The 20,792-nt window shown below is 44.0% G+C and overlaps 1 protein-coding gene across 8 annotated transcripts in view; it reads left to right on the top strand.

The window, feature by feature from the left end:
- Window positions 1-20,792, top strand: part of NTN4 (netrin 4) — a 148,303-nt gene that overhangs the window by 97,622 nt on the left and 29,889 nt on the right. For all 8 annotated transcript variants that reach the window (XM_024099641.3, XM_005306505.5, XM_065560618.1 and 5 more), the window contains 3 exons: window positions 186-312; window positions 8,387-8,575; window positions 18,738-18,951. In XM_024099641.3, the coding sequence (XP_023955409.2) occupies window positions 186-312; window positions 8,387-8,575; window positions 18,738-18,951 (530 nt within the window). The remainder of the gene's footprint in view (window positions 1-185; window positions 313-8,386; window positions 8,576-18,737; window positions 18,952-20,792) is intronic.

Here is a 20,792-nt window from a genome sequence, read left to right as displayed (position 1 = left end):
CATTAGGGAATTTTTTCCCGAGAACCCCCTGTAACATTTTGTGAACCCCCCAGGGTTCCCAAAAACCCCAGTTTGGGAACCACTGGACTAAGTGCTGAACAAACACACATAAAGACACAGTCACTGCTCCCAGAGACCTTGCAGTCTACGCTGTGAATGATCCTGGTTCTGTTTTCCTTCACTAGGTCCATGGACGGTGCATGTGTAAGCACAATACAGCAGGCCACCACTGTCAGCACTGTGCTCCACTCTACAATGACCAGCCCTGGCAGGCTGCAAATGGCAAAACTGGAGCCCCAAAAGAATGTCGATGTAAGTAACCGATTCATGAAAGTGCCTCAAGACTGTCAGCATAAATGAAATTCCTTATCACACCCCTTTCTCTGATATTTCAAAAAGGTAGCTAATAGCCAGACGACAGATGGTTGTTTTGTGAAGTAACTTACTGAGTAGAGAACTGACGTCAGCATCCACCTCGTGTTTAAACATTGGTAACTGCTCTGTTTGAAAAGCTGCTAGCATGTAAATTCTACCAAGAACATGGTAGGTATTTGCTTGGCTTTCTTGTGGAATCAAAGCACAACTACTTGAGATGTTGGGCTCCTATAGCAGGCACAGTGCAGTTAAACAGAATGTATTGGACACTGGATGAAAGGCAGAACTACAGATAAAGAGTTGGCACAGCTTTCATTTTCTGGCTTTTCAGTATAAAGTAGAATCAGCCATAACTAACAACTGTTTGTATGATACACTATAAATTAATGAAGATGTACTTTTTTTGGTGGTGGGGTTGTTATTGGGGGGGGGGGTTGCCATTTTAAATATTGCCGGGAGATTTTAAATGTTGGTATTTAATATCCAATGTTAAAGATTAAGGCCAACATTTTTTAAAGTGTCCACTAATTTGGTGTGCATGAAGTTCTAGGTGCCTAACTTGTCACTTTTAAGGCTGGATTTCAGAGTTTCTTAGCACTCATAATTCCAAATGAAGTGAACAAGAGCTGTAGGCTCTCAGCAGCTCTGGAAGAATCAGCTCCGAAGTGTCTTACCTGGTGCCACTCAATAAATCCACAACTCTGGTCATTGCTACTATACACAGGATGTTCTCCAGGAAGGCATCAGGGCTTCCAAATGCCCTCCTGCCCCTGGTCTGAAATAGCTCAGATTTACCATCTTTCATGTTTTGCCTGACTTTTGAAGGAGTTAGGGTAGACTGAAATACTGGCCAGTGTTTTGATGTGGTATTATTTGTATTTAGAGCTGCTCCTGGATAGAAGGGTGAGCTGACTGCAATTTATGTTTCATTTTGGAATATTCAATGATTGGGAGAATTCTCAGAGCCTGTGTATGTGTAACCCTTGTGCTTTATATTGCAATAGTTTATTTTTCAGTCCAAAGGTTCAAAGCCAAACCTTCTGTCCGTGAATCATGTTCTTCTTTCTCCCTCCCTCTCAGTCTCTCAGTTTCTCTTGTATTTATAACATTTTCTGCTGAGCTCTGGTTGGCTCATATCTCAGACAGAGATTATGTACGACCTGCCTGACCATAATGATGACTTTCTATGAAGATTTAAGAAATCTACTGAATATGCTCAGTAGCTACCACATACTTCTCTGGACATTTCTAGCTGAGTCCCTGGCTCTGCTCTCTGCATGTGTGCAGAGACACAGATATCCATTCACCTTCCCAATGCTACTCTCTTTTTCTTTGGACTTAAAAATAAGATGTTGCTTTATAGAGTATATACTTGCATTTGGGCACTCTTGTAGTGTTCTAAATTGAAAGAAAAAATAAAATAATAATTAAATAATTTGATGAAAGTGTCATTCTCTAGAAGTAACAAATTTGTGAATGGTTTCAGAGGGGTAGCCGTGTTAGTCTGTATCAGCAAAAACAACGAGGAGTACTTGTGGCACCTTAGAGACTAACAAATTTATTTGGGCATAAGCTTTCATGGGCTAAAACCCACTTCATCATAGAACTATAGAAATGTAGGGCTGGAAGGGACCTCCAGAAGTCATCAAGTCCAACCCCTGTGCTGAGGCAGGACCAAGTATACCAGGACCATCCCTGACAGGTGTTCGTCCAACATAGAATCATCATCGAATCATCGAATCATAGAATATCAGGGTTGGAAGGGACCTCAGGAGGTCATCTAGTTCAACCCCCTGCTGAAAGCAGGACCAATCCCCAACTAAATCATCCCAGCCAGGGCTTTGTCAAACCGGGCCTTAAAAACCTCTAAGGAAGGAGATTCCACCACCTGCCTTGGTAACCCATTCCAGTGCTTCACCACCCTCTTAGTGAAAAAGTTTTTCCTAATATCCAACCTAAACCTCCCCCACTGCAACTTGAGACCCCCTCATTCTTCTCTTCTGCAGACTAAATAATCCCAGTTCCCTCAGCCTCTCCTCATATGTCATATGCTCCAACCCCCTAATCATTTTTGTTGCCCTCCCCTGGACTCTTTCCAATTTTTCCACATCCTTCTTGTAGTGTGGGGCCCAAAACTGGACACAGTACTCTAGATGAGGCCTCACCAATGCCGAATAGAGGGGAATGATCACATCCCTCGATCTGCTGGAAATGCTCCTACTTATACAGCCCAAAATGCCATGAGCCTTCTTGGCAACAAGGGCACACTGTTGACTCATATCCAGCTTCTCGTCCACTGGAACCCTTAGGTCCTTTTCTGCAGAATTGCTGCCTAGCCACTCGGTCCCTAGTCTGTAGCACTGCATGGGATTCTTCCATCCTAAGTGCAGGACTCTGCACTTGTCCTTGTTGAACCTCATCAGATTTCTTTTGGCCCAATCCTCTAATTTGTCTAGGTCCCTCTGTATCCTATCCCTACTCTCCAGCATATCTACCACTCCTCCCAGTTTAGTGACATCTGCAAACTTGCAATCCACACCATCCTCCAGATCATTAATGAAGATATTTAACAAAACCGGCCCGAGGACTGACCCTTGGAGCACTCCGCTTGATACCAGCTGCCAACTAGACATGGAGCCATTGATCACTACCCATTGAGCCCGATGATCTAGCCAGCTTTTTATCCACCTTATAGTCCATTCATCCAGCCCATACTTCTTTAACTTGCTGGCAAGAATACTGTGGGAGACAGTATCAAAAGCTTTGCTAAAGTCAAGGAATAACATGTCCACTGCGTTCCCCTCATCCACAGAGCCAGTTACCTCATCATAGAAGGCAATTAGGTTAGTCAGGCATGACTTGCCCCTGGTGAATCCATGCTGACTGTTCCTGCTCACTTTCCTCTCCTCAATGTGCTTCAAAATTGATTCCTTGAGGACCTGCTCCATGATTTTTCCAGGGACTGAGGTGAGGCAGACATGTTCTTAAAAACCTACAATGATGGGGATTCCACAACCTCCCTTGGAAGCCAATTCCAGAACTTAACTACCTGTATAATTAGAAAGTTTTTCCCTATATCTAACCTAAATCTCCCTTGCTGAAAATTAAGCCCATTACTTCTTGTCCTACCTTCAGTGCACACAGAGAACAATTGATCACCATTCTCTTTATAACAGCCCTTAATAGATTTGAAGATTGCTATCAGGTCCCCCCATCCATCTTTTTTTCTCAAGACTAATGTCACCCAGTTTTTAAAATCTTTTTTCATAGGTCAGGTTTTCTAAACCTTTTATCATTTTTGTTGCTCTCCCTGGATTCGCTCCAATTTGTCCACGTCTTTCCTAAAGTGTGGCACACAGAATTGGACACAATACTCCAGGTGAGGCCTTGCCGATGCCTAGTACAGCATGACTCCTGTGTTTTACATACAACACTCCTGTTAATACACCCCAGAATGGTATTGACCTTTTGTGTAACTGCATCATATTGTTGACTCATATTCAAGTTGTGATCCACTATAATCCTCAGATTCTTTTCAGCAGTATTACCACCTAGCCAGCTATTCCTCATTTTGTAGTTGTGTATTTGATTTTTCCTTCCTATGTATAGTACTTTGCACTTGTCTTTATTGAATTTCATCTTGTTGATTTCAGACCAGTTCTCCAGTTTGTCTAGCTTGTTTTGAATTCTAGAACTGTCTTCCAAAGTGCTTGCAACCCCTCCCATCTTGGTGTCATGTGCAAATTTTATAAGCATACTCTCCACTCCATCATCCAAGCAGAGGTGAAAGTAGCACAGAGGACTTACCAGTACAGGGGCCCAGCTCCAGGCCCCCGAAAAGGGTGAGACCTTGAGTGGAAGGGGCAGAGCTGGGGAGTCAGCCTCCCCCGGCCAGCCCATCAGCGCTGCCCAGACCACGCCGCCTAGGGCTCCATCGGCAATTTAAAAGGGCCCGGGGCTCCGGCCGCTGCATGGTAGCAGCAGTGGCTGGGAACCCCGGGCCCTTTTAAATCGCCGGGCCACGGGGCAGCCTCCCCTTTTGCCCCCCAGGTCCCTACCGGCAGGGCCGCCGACGGGAGAAGGGGAGGGCAGTGACGTTAAAGCGCTGCCGTGGTAGCGCTTTAAAGTTGGCTGTATACGGGATGGTACCGGCAGCCACTTCTTACTGGTACTACCAGCCCATACCGGTCTACTTTCACCATTGCATCCAAGACATTATGAAAATATTGAATGGTACTGAACACAAGACTGACATCTGTGGGATCCAACTAGATACGGCCTCCCAGTTTGACATCAAAACATTGATAACTACTCTTTGAGTACAGTCTTTCAAACAGTTGTGCACTGACCTGATTGTAATTTCATCTAGACCAGGGGTGGGCACACTTTTTGGCTTGAGGACCACATCTGGGTATGGAAATTGTGTGGTGGGCCATGAATGCTCACAAAATTAACAAATCAGAGATATTCAAATAAACTTTATTTAATAAAGATATATTTTAGTGGAAATAAACATTAAACCTTCTTTACTATTATAAATACCATCATAAAGTATTATAATAATTAAACCAAGCTTACCTCCTTTCCACGCCCTCTTTGATTAATTTGAACAATGCAGCTGGCACTCCTTGGCCAACTACTCTTTGTTTTATCCTCAACAATGGAAAATTAACAGTACTAAAACAGCAGAGTCACCTAAGCCAACAAGTAGCAGGCACGTGGGCTTGCACATTCCAGGCTCTGATGGCGCGTTTGGGTTGTGCAGCTGCAGTAACGTGTGCCCTCATGTAGGTCCCACCTGAACCCGTGGGAGCGTCGGACAGGCAGAGCGGGGAAAGCCCCCGACCCCACTCCCCAGCAGGAGCACCGGAGCAGGGCAAGCTCTCGACCCTGCTCCCGGGGGAGCCGAATTAAATGGTCTGAGGGGTCGGATGTGGCCCGTGGGCCATAGTTTGCTCACCCCTGATCTAGACCTCATTTCCCTAGTTTGCTTATGAGAATGTCATGTGGGACTATGTCAAAAGCCTTACTAAAATCGAGATATATCACGTCTGCTGTTTCCCCCCATCCACTAGGCCAGTAACCCTGTCAAAGGAGGGAAATAGGTTGGTTTGGCATGTTTTGTGATAATGTGAAAGTTCTTCATACATTTGAATGTCTAAAGTTTTTATAAATGAGGCCCATTGTTCAAACATTTGGTTTTGAGTGCTTTATTTTTTATTTGAAAGGACCTTCAGCATACATCAGAATCCATATCATTTTCTTCCATGATCATTCTGCATGTTACTCAAAACCATATTTACTGAGCCTGAACATAATCCAGTTAAATTAGAATATGTGTTAATTCTGTAAATTTAAAGAACTGTACCTAAGGCCTGGTCTACACTACGAGTTTAGTTCGAATTTAGCAGCATTAAATCGAATTAACCCTGCACCCGTCCACACAACGAAGTCATTTACTTCGACATAAAGGGCTCTTAAAATTGATTTCTGTACTCCTCCCCGATGAGGGGAGTAGCGCTGAAATCGACATTGCCATTTCGAATTAGGGTTAGTGTGGCCGCAATTCGACGGTATTGGCCTCCGGGAGCTATCCCACAGTGCACCATTGTGACCGCTTTGGACAGCAATCTGAACTCAGATGCACTGGCCAGGTAGACAGGAAAAGCCTCGTGAACTTTTGAATTTCATTTCCTGTTTGCCCAGCATGGAGCGCTGATCAGCACAGGTGACCATGCAGTCCCGGAATCAAAAAAGAGCTCCAGAACCGAACGGGAAATACTGAATCTGATCTCTGTATGGGGAGATGAATCTGTTCTATCAGAACTCTGTTCCAAAAGACGAAATGCCAAAACATTTGAAAAAATCTCCAAGGCCATGATGGACAGAGACCACAACAGGGATTCAACACAGTGCTGCGTGAAACTTAAGGAGCTGAGACAAGCATACCAGAAAGCCAAAGAATCAAATGGACGCTCACAAAGGGAGGGGCGACTGACGACTGTAGCTATCCCACAGTTCCCACACTTTCCGAAAACCATTTGAACTCTGGGTTGAGCTCCCAATGCCTGAAGGGTCAAAAACATTGTCGTGGGTGATTCAGGGTATATGTTGTCAGCCCCCCGCCCCCCACCCTGTGAAAGCAAAAGGAAAAAAATCATTTCTCGCCTTTTTTCACTGTCACCGTATGTCTACTGGATGCTGCTGGCAGGCACAGTGCTGCAGCATCCCCTTGCCTTGCGGACAGCAGACAGTGCAGTATGACTGATAACCGTCATCATCGTCTCGTGGGTGCTCCTGGCTGGCCTCGGTGAGGTTGGTCAGGGTGCATGGACAAAAAAGGGAATGACTCCAGGTCATTCTCTTCTTTAAGTTTTGTGTAATGGAGATTCAGTCCTGCCTGGAATATTATGCCAGCTGGAGGCTTCTGCCTCAGGCTGCTCTCCCAGTCGGCAGCACTGCGCGGTCGCACCTACCCCAGCCTACCCCTTGCTCGCAGGACTCACAATCAGATACTTTTTCCTGCAAATAAAAAAATAAAGCTGCTGTTTAGAACTGTCCCCCAACATACATATCCTGGGACATTTTGTATTTTACCAGTGTCAACCAAAGGCCCACACACAAATGGAGATTCAGTCCTGACTGTGGTTCTATCCTAGTGCTTATCACAGATTCCCATTTTCAGCTATAGGCTGAGCAAGTGCAGAATGGTGGTTCACTCGACTTTGCTGTAAGCCAACCGCCCTCCCCCCCCCCCTTTAATCTCTGCTTGCAGAGGCAATAAAGTATGTGTTGTTTCAAATTCATGCATTCTTTATTACTTCATCACACAAAAGGGGGGATAAGGTAGCCCGGGAGGGGTGGGGGAGGAAGGAAGCAACGGGTGGGCTTGTTGTAGAGGCACCCCCTAGAGTGGCATGCAGCTCATCATTTCTGCGGGATGTCTGGGGCTCTGACCCGGAGCGGCCGTTTGCCTCTCTGGTTCTTTAGTATGCTTGCCTGATATTCTAGGCAGGACTGACTCTCCATTAGACAAAACTTAAAGAAGAGAATGACCTGGGGAGTCATTCCCATTTTTGTCCAGGCACCCCCGACCAACCTTACCGAGGCTGGCCAGGAGCACCCATGACAGCAGCAGACGGTACAGTATGGCTGGTAACCATCTTTGCTAACTTGCAACGGCAAGGGGATGCTGCTGTGTAGCGCTGCAGTACCGCGTCTGTCAGCAGCATCTAGTAGACATACGGTGACAGTGAAAAAAGGCTGAACGGGCTCCATGGTTGCCGTGCTATGGCGTCTGCCCGGGCAATCCAGGGAAAAGGGCACAAAATGATTGTCTGCTGTTGCTTTCACAGAGGGAGGATTGACTGATGACATTTACCCATAACCACCCGCAACAAATTTTTGGCCCCATCAGGCATTGGGATCTCAACCCAGAATTCCAATGGGCGGGGGAGACTGCGGGAACTATGGGATAGCTATGGGATAGCTACCCACAGTGCAATGCTCTGGAAGTCGACACTAGCCTCGGTACATGGACACACACCACTGAATTAATGTGCTTAGTGTGGCCGCTTGCACTCGACTTTATACAATCAGTTGCCAAAAGTCTAATTCTGTAAATTCGGAGTAATCCCGTAGTGTAGACATACGCTAAGAAAATGAAGAAAATAAACAATATTGACAAGATGTTGGAGGACTTACATTACATCAAAACATGAATCCCTAATTCATTAGACTCAAACCAACATAACTCACCCATGGCCCCACAACAGGGCACAGGTCTCACTTGCAAGATTCCTTGAACAGTTAGTTACACTGGAAATGTGAGTGCTGGTATAACTGGGTACTTTTTTTAAAGACATCTGCTGGCCTGTATGTACATTTGATTTTCTTTGCTGTTTCAGCTACTGCTGTATATTCATTTTTCAGCATTTGCATTAACCTTTTATACATACCATAATCTTTCCTTTTTTAATGAGTCTTTTTGTTCCCTTTGGCTTGATCCCAGCATGTAAATGTAATGGGCATGCTGACATGTGTCATTTTGACATGGATGCATGGCTGGCCTCGGGGAATCGCAGTGGTGGAGTCTGTGATAACTGTCAACACAACACTGAAGGGCAGCATTGCCAGCGTTGCAAGCCAGGCTTCTACCGAGATCTCAGAAGGCCTTTCTCTGTCCCAGATGCCTGCAAATGTAAGTCACTGTCAATTAACTAATAAAATACCTACTGAAACTTGAGGGTTAAATACTAGAAGACAAGATCCTCCCATCTTTCATTTGTGCTGCTTTAACAGGGGGCTGTAAGCTCTCAACAGTACATTTACTTCTTCATCTTTGGGTTTGTTTAAGGCTGCTTACAAAAAACAGTAGAGTTTGCCAGACTAAGGGTCAGCACTCTGGCTGTCCGTAATTTAGTATTATTTATACACTGGAGGGGCTGACAGCTGCCTCTTCACTTAAATGAGGATTCCTGAGCTATTTTTGGAGAAGAGATCTCCGTATCAGCACATCTTCTGCATTAGTGTTGGCAGAAGCCCCGAAATGGATGGTTTGGCCAAAAGTGGATGGAATTAGCAAAAACCAACAACCCTAATTCATCTAACTCTCAGAAGCAGGTGGATCTGAAGGGAGAAATTTCAGTGTGAGTTAACATTATTCCAGCAAGTTTGACTCTGGTGAGGCTTCTGAGTTATATAGTCCATAGGGAGATCCAAAGGCAAAAATCACCCAGGAACATTCTGAGGGATTTGTGACATGTAGAGAACTTCAAATCCACAAACCACATTGAATGGATTACAATGAGAGAGAAATGTAGTGAGCCAAGTAATGCTCTCAGCTACACTGCTACAAACTCCACTGATTTCACAAGATTTACACTGGCATAAGAGAGTATAATCTGGTGCCGTCTCTTCATATGTAGCAGACAGAATCTGGCTCCTGTACTGTTAGTGTTGTTTAAGGGAAAATTGTATCCATCTTCTTCAGAAACAACTACAAGAATCCCTTCTCAGAAGAGAGAAATTGGCAGTGTCCTTTGAAACTGTAGAGTTGCATTCTGTGGTTGAATATGGCATGTGGCTCCCATTGGCTTCACTTGGAGTTGTGTGGCAACTAACCTTGTCATCTCATTGGGCATTTATTTGTTCCACTGTGGTTTTCTGCTGCCCTAGCCAGCTGGGAGAGGAATCCGTTCTCCTCTGGATGTTTGATTTCACTAACTGGCTAGATGTGTGTCTATCCCAGATAATACACCTTGTGTAGTTTACCAACCTGATTCCTCTTAGAATACAGTTTATGAAAATGTATGTGACCTCAATCCTTCATTACAGAGGTAAATAATATTTTGATGTTATAATATGTAGACAACACATTTCTTAAATAATTTTACTTCAAATATTTTCCTAGTGTCCCTTTGCCTACTTCCATTACCTAATTTGCAGTCTCTAGTCTCCTCATCTGTGATATCAGATATTTTTCTTCAATAATTATTGCCAGGTCATATACAAGAGTGTTTTTGTTTTGTACTCCTGTCCCATTCAGAAAAAAGCAGGTTAGAACCCTGGACTCAGCCCCTCACTTTCTAGGGGTCTTTTCCAACTCCCATCTTCACTAGGAAAAAAGGTGCATCCTTACCTCCTATTAACTGACACACGGCAACTATCACGAGGTAAAATCCATGAGAGGAAAAAAGGCAATTTTCACATGTCAGCAGATCACCCTAAACACTATGGGGGAACCTAGGGTTTATGTTGGCCTGATATCATGTGTTAGAGGTACAACTGCCATGTCTTCACTAGGATTTTACCTCATGTTTGTTACCACACCTTTTTTCCTAGTGAACACAAGGCCATTGAAGCCAATCTAAGTTTTTGCATTGACTTCAATGGGAGTTGAACTTGAATGTGGCCTTGGGAGCACCTGACAAGCAACACATTCCACCTTGGAGATGGAAGGAGTGGGTTGTATCAGTACACTGGTAGCGGCCTTTGCTTGACAAATCTAGGAACTGAACTGAAATGTTTTACAAAGAGATTATCATTCAGTCCTCCCAGGTCTAATAGTTCCAGTGCAAACCTTGCCTAGGTTGGGAAGGGCCATTACTGACTGGGGTCTAGCACAGAGAAAACCTGCTTGCAAAACTAAGTATCAGTATAATTATTGGAAAGTTCTACTCCAAAATGGAGATAACAATTCAAAGGGAAAAATACCAATGTGTATAGAAAAAATCAAACTAACGATCAACCATCATGTCACAGAATTAATTATCTGAAAGTATCACCACTGACCCTAACTCCTAAGAGACTGCTAAGATCCTGGCTAAAAAGCTTAGCAATCTTGGCAGGAGGCAGACTTGTGCAGATGATATGATTAATGGATATTTTTACTGACACAATGGTGGACATAAACCTTGCTGCACAGTCACGTCAGTTTCCTTCATTCACTTCTAAATCACTGACCCATAACATTCTACTTTTCTCATGCATTTCATTTTTAAAAAGTGCAAAACGTTATATGCCTGATATAAAGGCTAGGATTTTGTCTCCTAACAAAGTCTCTTAAAAATGTAACTAGAAAATCCGTTTAAGGAACTCTCTATATTTAGGAACTCTGTGATATTAAATTGCTAAGATAATGTATGTTTAAAGTGAACCATAAGACAGCAATTATTACAATAAGACAACGTCTTAATAATTTACCTTTTGCATTAATAGTGTCTACTTTTGCTACTGTTATTATTTAAGAACATATTAGGGCTTGTCTACATGGGGAGATTCAGGAAAATTAATCCAAATTAACTAAAGGTTTGAATTTGAAGTGGATTAGTTAAACCACATTAAATCCCTGCGTGTCCTGAATGCAGTTTAGTTTATTCACTTTGGATGTGAATTAAGATAAACTGAATTGAGGTCACTTTATTTCTGAATGACGGTGTTTACTCCGGGGTATAATGCAGTTTAACTAATCCACTTCAAATTCACACTTTAAGGGTATGTCTACCCTACCACTTATGTGAGTATAATTTATGTCGCTCAAAGGTGTGAATAAGCCACCCCCCTGAGCGGCATAAATTACACCAGCCTAAATGCCAGTGTAGACAGCACTATGTTGGTGGAGACCTTCTCCTGCCAACATAGCTACCGCCGCTCGTTGAGGATGGATTAATTAAATCGATAAGAGAGCTCTCTCCCCTTGACTTAGAGCAGCTCCACTAGAGAGCTTAGAGTGGCACAGCTGCATCAATGTAAGCTCTCTAGTGTAGCCATAGCCTTAGCTAATTTGGATTAATTTTCCGGTGTAGACAAGCCCTTAGTAACAGAACATAGAATATTTGTTCAACTCAGCAAAATAATTTTGACAGCATTAAGCTGGTTTCACAAAGATTTATGTAACTTTAGAATGTTACACTTCACAAAGTATATAAAGGCAAACTCACAAATTAATAGGGCAAAGGTGATTTTATTTGGGGGCGGCAAAGACTTGAAATCTCCTATAAATGCCCTTCTGGACACCCCCACAACTCCAGATTCCCCTTAGTGCTTTCCTTTCTGACCTCCTCCTCTTGGCCAGTTTACTTTCCATTCCAGAACGGTCCACACAGCTACAACTGGGCAGGAAATTATTTTCCCCATCCTGTTAGAGTTTGAGATTCCAGAATTTTTTCTCGCTCCCGGAACGCTACGAAAATCAAAATTATAAAACTTTTCACACACTGATAATCCAGATAACTAGCTAACTAACTAAATACATAGATACCTTTGGATTGGATCAATCAGAACATTTTGTTTCAATAATTTTGAAACATTTTGTTTCAGTTTTTGACCTTTTAAACTTTTTTAGTATAAGCTACAATTTTAAAACAAAATAATTTCATATCAAAGAACAAAACTTTTTTTTTTAAATATAGAAATGGGGCATTTTGATAATTTTAAAACTTTTTTTTAATTGAAGCAGGAAGTTGGTCAAAACCGACCCTTTCTTGCAAATAGTTTCTGATTCGACGAATCAATGTTTTCTGACAAAAAAATGTTTCTTTGGAAAATTTCCAACCCTATCCCAGCAACTCCTTCTATGGGATAATGGCTAGCCCTCCATTCCTGTCTAGACACCCATCCCAGCCTTACAAGCAGCCATCTTCATCTGCGGGGAGCTCACAGTGCAGTATTGAGGAACGGGGGTCACAGAGAGTGTTATGTTTCAGGTGAGACTGGTATTTCCTGTATGGAATATTTCAGTCCCCCAAAAGTTTTCAAGTGTCTTCCTCATACAGGGTTAGTGGTATTTTGCATAGCTCCAGTTGAACAGCAAATGAATGAACACTGTTAGATGAACCTACATAATTCTGGTTACAGTCTGTGCATGAAACGTTTCAAAGTCTTCTGTTGTGCATGGTTTGTGGTAACAAGGGACATGTCTGATAACCTTTTATTCTTATAGAGAAGACTGTAGAATGCTGTACTTAGCTCAAGTCAACATTATTGCTCAACTGCAGAGTAGCAATGAAAATTAAAACGGCACTGAGGTCAAAGTAAATAAAGGCGTTGTTAGGCCATAATCTTTCAAGATACTTTTAGGTTAGTAATATATAATATTTGCTCAGGAGAAGGTGTGTACCAGATAAAACAGGGCATTCTACCATTTAACATAGCAATCTGACTGAAGGTAACTCCCTTTCCCCTCCTGTACCTCCAGTTTTATTTTATATCCCTCATGGATTTTTAAGTCCCAGCTACAGTGTAACCAGGGACAGGGAATCAAGTTTCGTAATTGCTGAGTTTCTCTTTGCTTTTACACTACAGGGTTTTTAGGGTAGATATTTGGTGTTTCCAAAGGTCACTGGCAGCTCCAAAAAAGAAAACCTTCATTCATAACACAGAGCTAGGGAGGAATTCCTGATCCTCATTAAAGTCAATGGCAAAACTCCCATTGACTTCAACAGGGGCAGGATTTCAGCCTAGATATTTCCCCACACAATTGTATTCCCATCCAGCAACTCCCAAGCAAAGACAGGCAGCTGATTAATATTTTCACTTTGTAGATGCTGAGCTCGAAGTATTCTTGTGTATTACACTGTGTGTTGCTATCTCAATGCCACTACGTTTGAATACGAGGAAGAGAATGCTCTGTCTCCTGGTGTATTTAGTCATAGCTAGCCTTGGAGCACAGACTGACAGTCTTGTTGATAGGGGAGGGTTAGATGACCTAACAGCCCTTTTTCGTCTCTTACTTCCATGATTCTATGATCCTTTGCATTGTGCATGGTAAAGTGTCCCCAATGTGAAAACCACCTTTTACCCATGTGATCGGAATTCCCCTGAACCATCTCTCTAAGTTTATAAATATATTCTCCAAGAAGCAGCATCCAATCTACCCATGTCCACAGATTTTCACTGCTCCAGTAGCCTCTGCTGCTTTATTGTTTTCCCCAGCTTCTTCAGGGAGCTTCTCTAACAGACCCTGTACTTAGGGATAGGATAGTTGGAGAAAACAGAGACCAAAAGCAGCTCTAAGAGAAGCAGATCATCAGGCCGCAGACAGTAATAGCTGTAATTGCCAAGCTCCAAGTCATCAATGCTTTAGAATTAATTTCCTGCTGTGTCCTGACCCTCCACATGTTTGGACATTTACCTTCCTCTTTTCATGATGTCCTTGTTTTGTCTGGGTATTTAGCTGTTTGTTTTTCTCTGTGATGTGGAGTGTCTATTACATTTATTCTGTATCGTTGTGGGGTGCACTTTATTTCTTTGTGGCGTTTCACAGTATGCGCCTATCCTAGGCTCCAGTCACATATACATTACACACAGTTACCATATTTTCAAAACTACATGCAAAACTAGCCACATTAACTCAGCATCAGCCTTTGTGCTCCCCCCAAGTATTGAAACCAGCTGGAAGCTGATTAGGCTCTTGGTGCTACATAGAACAGCCTCAAAGCTACTCTAAATTGCACCATCTGCTCCTGTCCCAGAGAACATTCTGGGACTCAGCCTACGCTAGAAAAGTTGGCCAGTCTAGCTGTCCTGGGAAACCCTCGTAGTGTAAATACACCCTTTTCCGGCAAAGGATGGCTTTAGCTAGAGTAGCTTGTACCAGTTTCCCAAACATAAGCTGTGCCAGTAAAAGCACCTTTTTGCCAGTATAAATACATGTACATTATGGATTTTGCCAGTATAAAAATACCATAAAAATCACCGCCCCTAACTGACATTGGTATGCCGACAAGCAGTCAGGGGATCATCAGAATGATGGGACAGTAAAGCCACATCCTCTTTTCCGCAGTCATACCCTGTAGGCTGGGCACCAGGACAGGAGATGGTGTAGCGAATGCCCAGGTAGTGGGCTAAGCCAGTGTTATAGCTCCTTTCCACTACCAAAGTGGCAGAAGGGGGCCATAGCAGGCCCACAGGTCAGATCCAGCAGGTGTGAAACAAATATTACAGACATGCCAAGGAGTCAGAAGTTGGTGTATCTTGGAAGGTAAAGAGGAAAGCAAGTAATTAGCCACGTCCATTTTATCACACACCTTCCTGTTGCTTTTCCTGATAACCCACCTTCTTTTTCTTGGTCCTGTAACTTACATTCATTTTGTGCAACTACTGGGCCAGACCCTGAGGCCCAGTTTTTGTGCACCTGGTGCAACTCAGGAGGAAAATATTGTAGGACCCTGGGATGGGCACCAAGCATAACAGAGAACAGCCTTTCTAGTTGGGAATCACCAAGGTGTACCGATACTCCAGCCATGCCCTTTACACTAGGGGCACTAGCAAGGGGATGGCTTACGTCACCAGTGAATTCCCTATGCATGGGGAATTCTCAGGGGGCCTTTCAGATAGGTCTTGTAGCTGTTTTGCACTGGTACAGATCAGTGGACGTTACACTATTTTCCTGCTTACATCATTTTCTGACCATATTACATCCAATGTGTAGTTTTTGCACAACAGTTTGCTTTCTCCACTGAATTTGACCCTAAGGGTTCTGTGGGAGTTACATCCAGTTACACCAGCCCTAAATTTGGTCCCATAAGTATGTAACTACCTTTATTCTGTGGTTATAGTCATCCTAGTTGAGATTAGCAAAGAATAGTGTGAATTTGCTTGAATAATCTTTCTGGCCCTTAGCCTCTAGAAAATGAAAATATTTCCTTTTGGGGGAGAAGGGAGGTTGAGAGTTTGCAAGGCCTCTTTTATAATTTGCTTGGCAGTTTCCTAACGTCCAAAGGCAACTCTGGCATGTCCAAAAGAGACTTTTAAGAGAACCCTCCCTCAGATGGCTAAAGGAAAAATGATTCTGCGGCCCAGCTATACTTCTGAGCTGCAGTGTCAAGGATACTTGTGAATGCTGATTTTAGGGGCAAATTGCCAGGAGCTATTTCCAAATCTCAAAATATAAATGCACAAAAATGTAGGTGAGCAAATGTGAGGATGAGGGGTCTTTGAAATTTTGACACTTACTGGCTGTAATGTGGAAGTTAAAAATAAAATCAACTAAATGTGCCTCTCTGATTCAGTCCAGTTCCCTCTTACTCTCAGACTGGATCTTTGCTAACAGCTTTCATAGGGGTAATTTTAGCTACTAGCCATGGTATTGCAGAACCCATTAAGCTGCAGGAACTGGGTCTCCAAACTGCAGCTCTTAGGAAAAAATGGAGGAAATGTTGGCTAAAGTGTAACGTACTGGACCAGATTCTTCCCCGGCCTAAGGCTGTACAAATCCATTGACTTCAGCAGAGTTGAATCCATGTATGTCACTGGTAAATTTAGCCCATTGAATGCATGAGACCAGAAGAGTGTAGGGTACTTTATTTCCCCCTAAGGGGGTTGAGAAATTCCATAAATATCCTCTGCATCGAGTAAGAAAATAGCATGTTCGGATGCATGTGTCAAGTGTAAAATACCTGACAGCCTTCAGGAGAAAGGTATGTGAGCCTCAGTGAGCACTGCTGAAAACTATGCTATTAAAAGTACTGGAGTCTATTGCCTGCAGCTAGTTATGCAGTTTGTGGAGAGGATTTTTAATCTTATTTTCTATAATTATATTTGATTGGGGAAGAAGGGGCGGAGAGGGGGTTATTTTATTTGTTTTGGCGTTGTTGGATTTTGGGGAGTTTTTTGCAAAGATTCTGGAACCACAGTCAGTACTATAAATTGACTGCCAATATTAAAGGCTGACTTAATATGTTAAAACTGCAGTTCAGGTACGTCAAACCCTGGAATTTCTGGAAACCATAAAAACGTCATCAGGTCAGAATCAAAGATATGTGCATAACAAGAAGTGTTCTAAGGCAAAGCATGGCTGAGCTCTATGTAGTGCCTTTCTTTGTATTGCCTCCACAGCAGGAAAGAGAAAACCCTTGGCTGGTTGAAAATGTTCTGCCTAAACTGTTTTTGACTGAAATTTGCGGTTTTGGCTAAATGAAAATTTTCACTTTCTGTGAAATATTGTGATTTTTTTTTGGTCAAAAAAAGAATGCCTGAAAACTGAAATATTTAGCTTTGGAAATGATACTGTGGTGCCTAATGGAGTTGCCATTTGGTTGACTCATAGCCCCATTCTCCTGTATGGGCTGGGCTCCCTGGCTAGACTATATCTCCCATGATGCACCACAGCTAGGGACTCCCATGATGTACAGCCTCCCCTCTCTCAGAAGACTATAATGCATCATGAGAGATGTGCTTTGACCAGGGAGCCCCAGCCTATATTGGAGAATGAGAGCATGAGGCATCCAAATGACAGCTCCCTTGAGGCACCCCAGCAGGGCCGGCTCCAGGCACCAGCTTACCAAGCAGGTGCTTGGGGCAGCCACTTCGGAGAGGGGCGGCACATCCAGCTGTTCGGCGGCAATTCGGCGGACGGTCCCTCACTCCTGCTCGGAGCGAAGGACCTCCCGCCGAATTGCCGCCACAGATCGCGACCGCGGCTTTTTTTTTGTTTTGTTTTGTTTTTTTTGTTTGGCTGCTTGGGGCGGCCAAAACCCTGGAGCCAGCCCTGCACCCCAGCCAGGTGTTTCCAGATCAAATTATTTTGGTTTTCACCCTAAATTTTTTGGTATTTGAATTTGCACCCAAAAAAAAAAACCACCTGAAAAAAAAAATCCCCTATTTAAAACTTTTTCAACCCTCTGTATGTTGGATGGCAGAGACAGCAAAAGAAGGCCTAGATTACAGGTGGAAAAACGTGTTAAAGGGGAGAAAAGTTCCAAACCCTTCCCTTGTAGAGTTTCCTCCAATTTTTTAAATTCTGGAATGTGGGATTTGTCTCTCTCTCCACTTGTCCCAACTGCCCCCTCTCTTTCCCCAAGAAGAAAAACAATGTCACCTTGCTCTCTAATAATACCCGTGGCTGCCGTATTGACCCACTCTGAAAGAGACACATCCAGCTCTTTCCGCGCAAATGGAGAGCTGCTGCAATGTGTTAAGCAGGGAAGAGGAAAATGGAAGAAGAGTGAAGAGGACCCCTTCCTTGATCAATAATGATGAGTCTTTTCAGTTTTCGGGCCCCAAAGCTTACACAAACTCAGAAAAATCCATGTTTAAGGGTCTATACAAGAGCCGGACGGTGTTTGTATACAACCCGACCCTTCGTTATCAGTACCCTCATTTTTTATTCAGCATTTCAAAATAGCCACTTTGTTTTTAAATGCCAGAAAAGAACTAAATTTTACCCATCACTCATTTAAATTAAAATGACTTTTTCAAACCTTCTTGGAGCAAGAGAATCATGAGCAGTTGTGTTAGGATTCCTTTTTATAGAATATACAATAATGATCCAAGTCCTGATTCAACAAGGTACTTTGGTGCAAACTTTAAAGTTAGGCATGTGCTTAAGTGCCTTGCTGAATTGGGGCCCTAGAGTTATAAGCTGACTGACGTAGTACTTTTCACTTTTGGCAAAACATGACACAAAACAAAGCTAGCTTGACTAATTATAATACAAAAGAAGTTAAAGTCTTGTCATTTTTAGAGGGAATTCCTCAGGTCAAGTTCATACAAGTAAGGAGAATAAAGTCCAGAAATAACATCATTATTATTAGAACCTCTAAAGGTTTGGCATGTGTCTCACACTATGTCAAGCAAAAGTTTTACTTTATTGTCAGGTCACATTTCATGTAATGATTGGAAAATTTCTGTGCTGTGCCAGTCCAGTAACTCTGGGTAAACTTTCACTAATGTAGCAAACATATTTCCTCTGGTAACTATATCAACCTACTACTCCTCGCTCCCCAGTAGTGTAAAATAATAAGCACATCCAGTTCAGCCATCCGTTGGGTGAACTAATTTGTTTGCTCTGCATTCATATCTAGCATTGCTAGCTTTCCATCAGCAATACACTTACATGATGTACCTGCTTTGTACTGCAGCGTGTTCCTGCCACCCAGTTGGATCGGCCATGCTTCCTTTCAGCACTAATACCTTCTGTGATCCCAGCAACGGTGACTGCCCCTGCAAACCTGGAGTGGCAGGTCCTCAGTGTGACCAGTGTATGGTGGGATACTGGGGCTTTGGAGAGTATGGCTGCAGACCGTGTGACTGTGCCGGAAGCTGTGACCCACTCACTGGTGACTGCATCAGCAGGTGAGTGGACAGACATGCTATTTCTCTAGACTCACAAATGCAATTAGATCATGGACCTTCATATCCCAGATATGTTCAATAAGTGTTGATTATTTTAGATAGACTTTATTGTTTGGATTGGTACTAACGAAAACCTGATGATACACACAGTTTATAAATGGATACTGGGCCAGATTGCCTTCCTCCTATGGAGAAACCTATTGGAGAGAGTCAGAGAAGACTAAAAGCCCCATGTGATTACCTGGCACAGTTTCCTGCCAAAGATTTCATGGCTTTTGATGGGAGGGCTTTTGCTGTCTGCAGGGTTAGCAGGGGACAATACCTTCCAAGCCTTCAGATCTAGAGGATCCACAGGGAAGGAGCCATCTAGATACATGGAAGCAGGAGCTATCTGCCTGGATGGCTGCCCCGCTGTGTTTCTCTACTGGCCCAACTATCCCCTTGTGACAGCAGGGCAGTAGCTGGAGCTGTGTGGCCATTGTCTGAGTTGCCCTGCAACTGCTCTGTAGCAGTCCCAGAGGGGAGCCAGAGAGAGTTAGTAGAGCAGGTCTGAACATGGGCGGTGCTGTAAAACTCAGCCAATCCTCGACTCACTGGTGCCCCTCCAGTGTCCCCTCTTCCTGTGCCCATGTGGAGCAAAGAGCCCATGGCTGGCCATCAAATAGTTTCCATAGAGCCCAGGAGGAAATCCGTCCACCCTGATGTGCATATGAACAGGGGATGCACTGGCCCTACCATATTTATCTTTATTATATTGTAGGGCCTCAGAGTTCAGCCAGTCACACTTTTATATGATACGGAAGCAGGATCTTGGGTTAGTAATATGTTTAAGTTATTAACAATAATATGTCAGGAGAATGGCCCATTTTATTATAGTATCATGGGTCATGACGAAGGCTAAGATTTTGTTACGGATATTTTTAGTAAAAGTCAGGGACGAGTCACAGGCAAAAAAGAAAATTTCACAGAAGCCGTGACCTGTCCCTGACTTTTACTAAAATTATCTGTGACAAAATGGGGATCTGGATCCCCATACCTCCTGAAGGGGGGGCAGCTGCACAGGGGCTAGGAGCCACCTGCAGCAGCTGGGGACTGCGGGGTACCCCCACCACCCACAGCTCTGGGGGCTGCAGCGGCCAGGAGCTTGGGGGTTCCCCCGCCACCCACACTGCCAGGAGCTCGGAGGTTCCCCAGCCACCGCCACTGGAGAGCTCAAAGGTTCCCCAGCCACCCCTGCCACCCAGGAGCTCATGGGTTCCCCTGCCATCCCCGAGGGTTCCTTGGCCCGCAGCGGCTGGGAGCTTGGGGTTTCCCCACCACCCACAGCAGCCGGGGGCTGCAGGGTTCCCCCACCGTCTGCGGTGGCCAGGAGCTGCGGGATACCCTGCCGCCTGCTGTCAGTGGCTGGTGGGAAACCCTGCAGCTCCCCACCACTGAGGTCACAGAGGTTGCTGGAAGCAGGGCTGGCTCCAGGGTTTTGGCCGCCCCAAGCAGCCAAACAAACAAACAAACAAAAAGCCGCGATCGCGATCTGCGGCGGCAATTCGGCGGGAGATCCTTCGCTCCGAGCAAGAGTGAGGGACTGTCCGCCGAATTGCCGACGAACAGCTGGACGTGCCGCCCCTCTCCAAAGTGGCCACCCAAAGCACCTGCTTGGTAAGCTGGTGCCTGGAGCCGGCACTGGCTGGAAGTCACAGATTCTGTGACTTCCACGACCTCCGTGACTAAATCGTAGCCTTAGTCATGACATATAGCCTCACCTTCCTGACATCTGGGTATTTGGTGCTGGTATTTTCAGGTTCTTACAATTTGCGGGGAAGTGGGGGTTTCCATGCATTTGA

The sequence above is a fragment of the Chrysemys picta genome, chromosome 1 (assembly GCF_011386835.1).
Source record: "Chrysemys picta bellii isolate R12L10 chromosome 1, ASM1138683v2, whole genome shotgun sequence".
In the NCBI taxonomy this organism is placed as follows: domain Eukaryota; kingdom Metazoa; phylum Chordata; order Testudines; family Emydidae; genus Chrysemys; species Chrysemys picta.
This window is presented reverse-complemented; position numbering and strand designations above follow the sequence as displayed.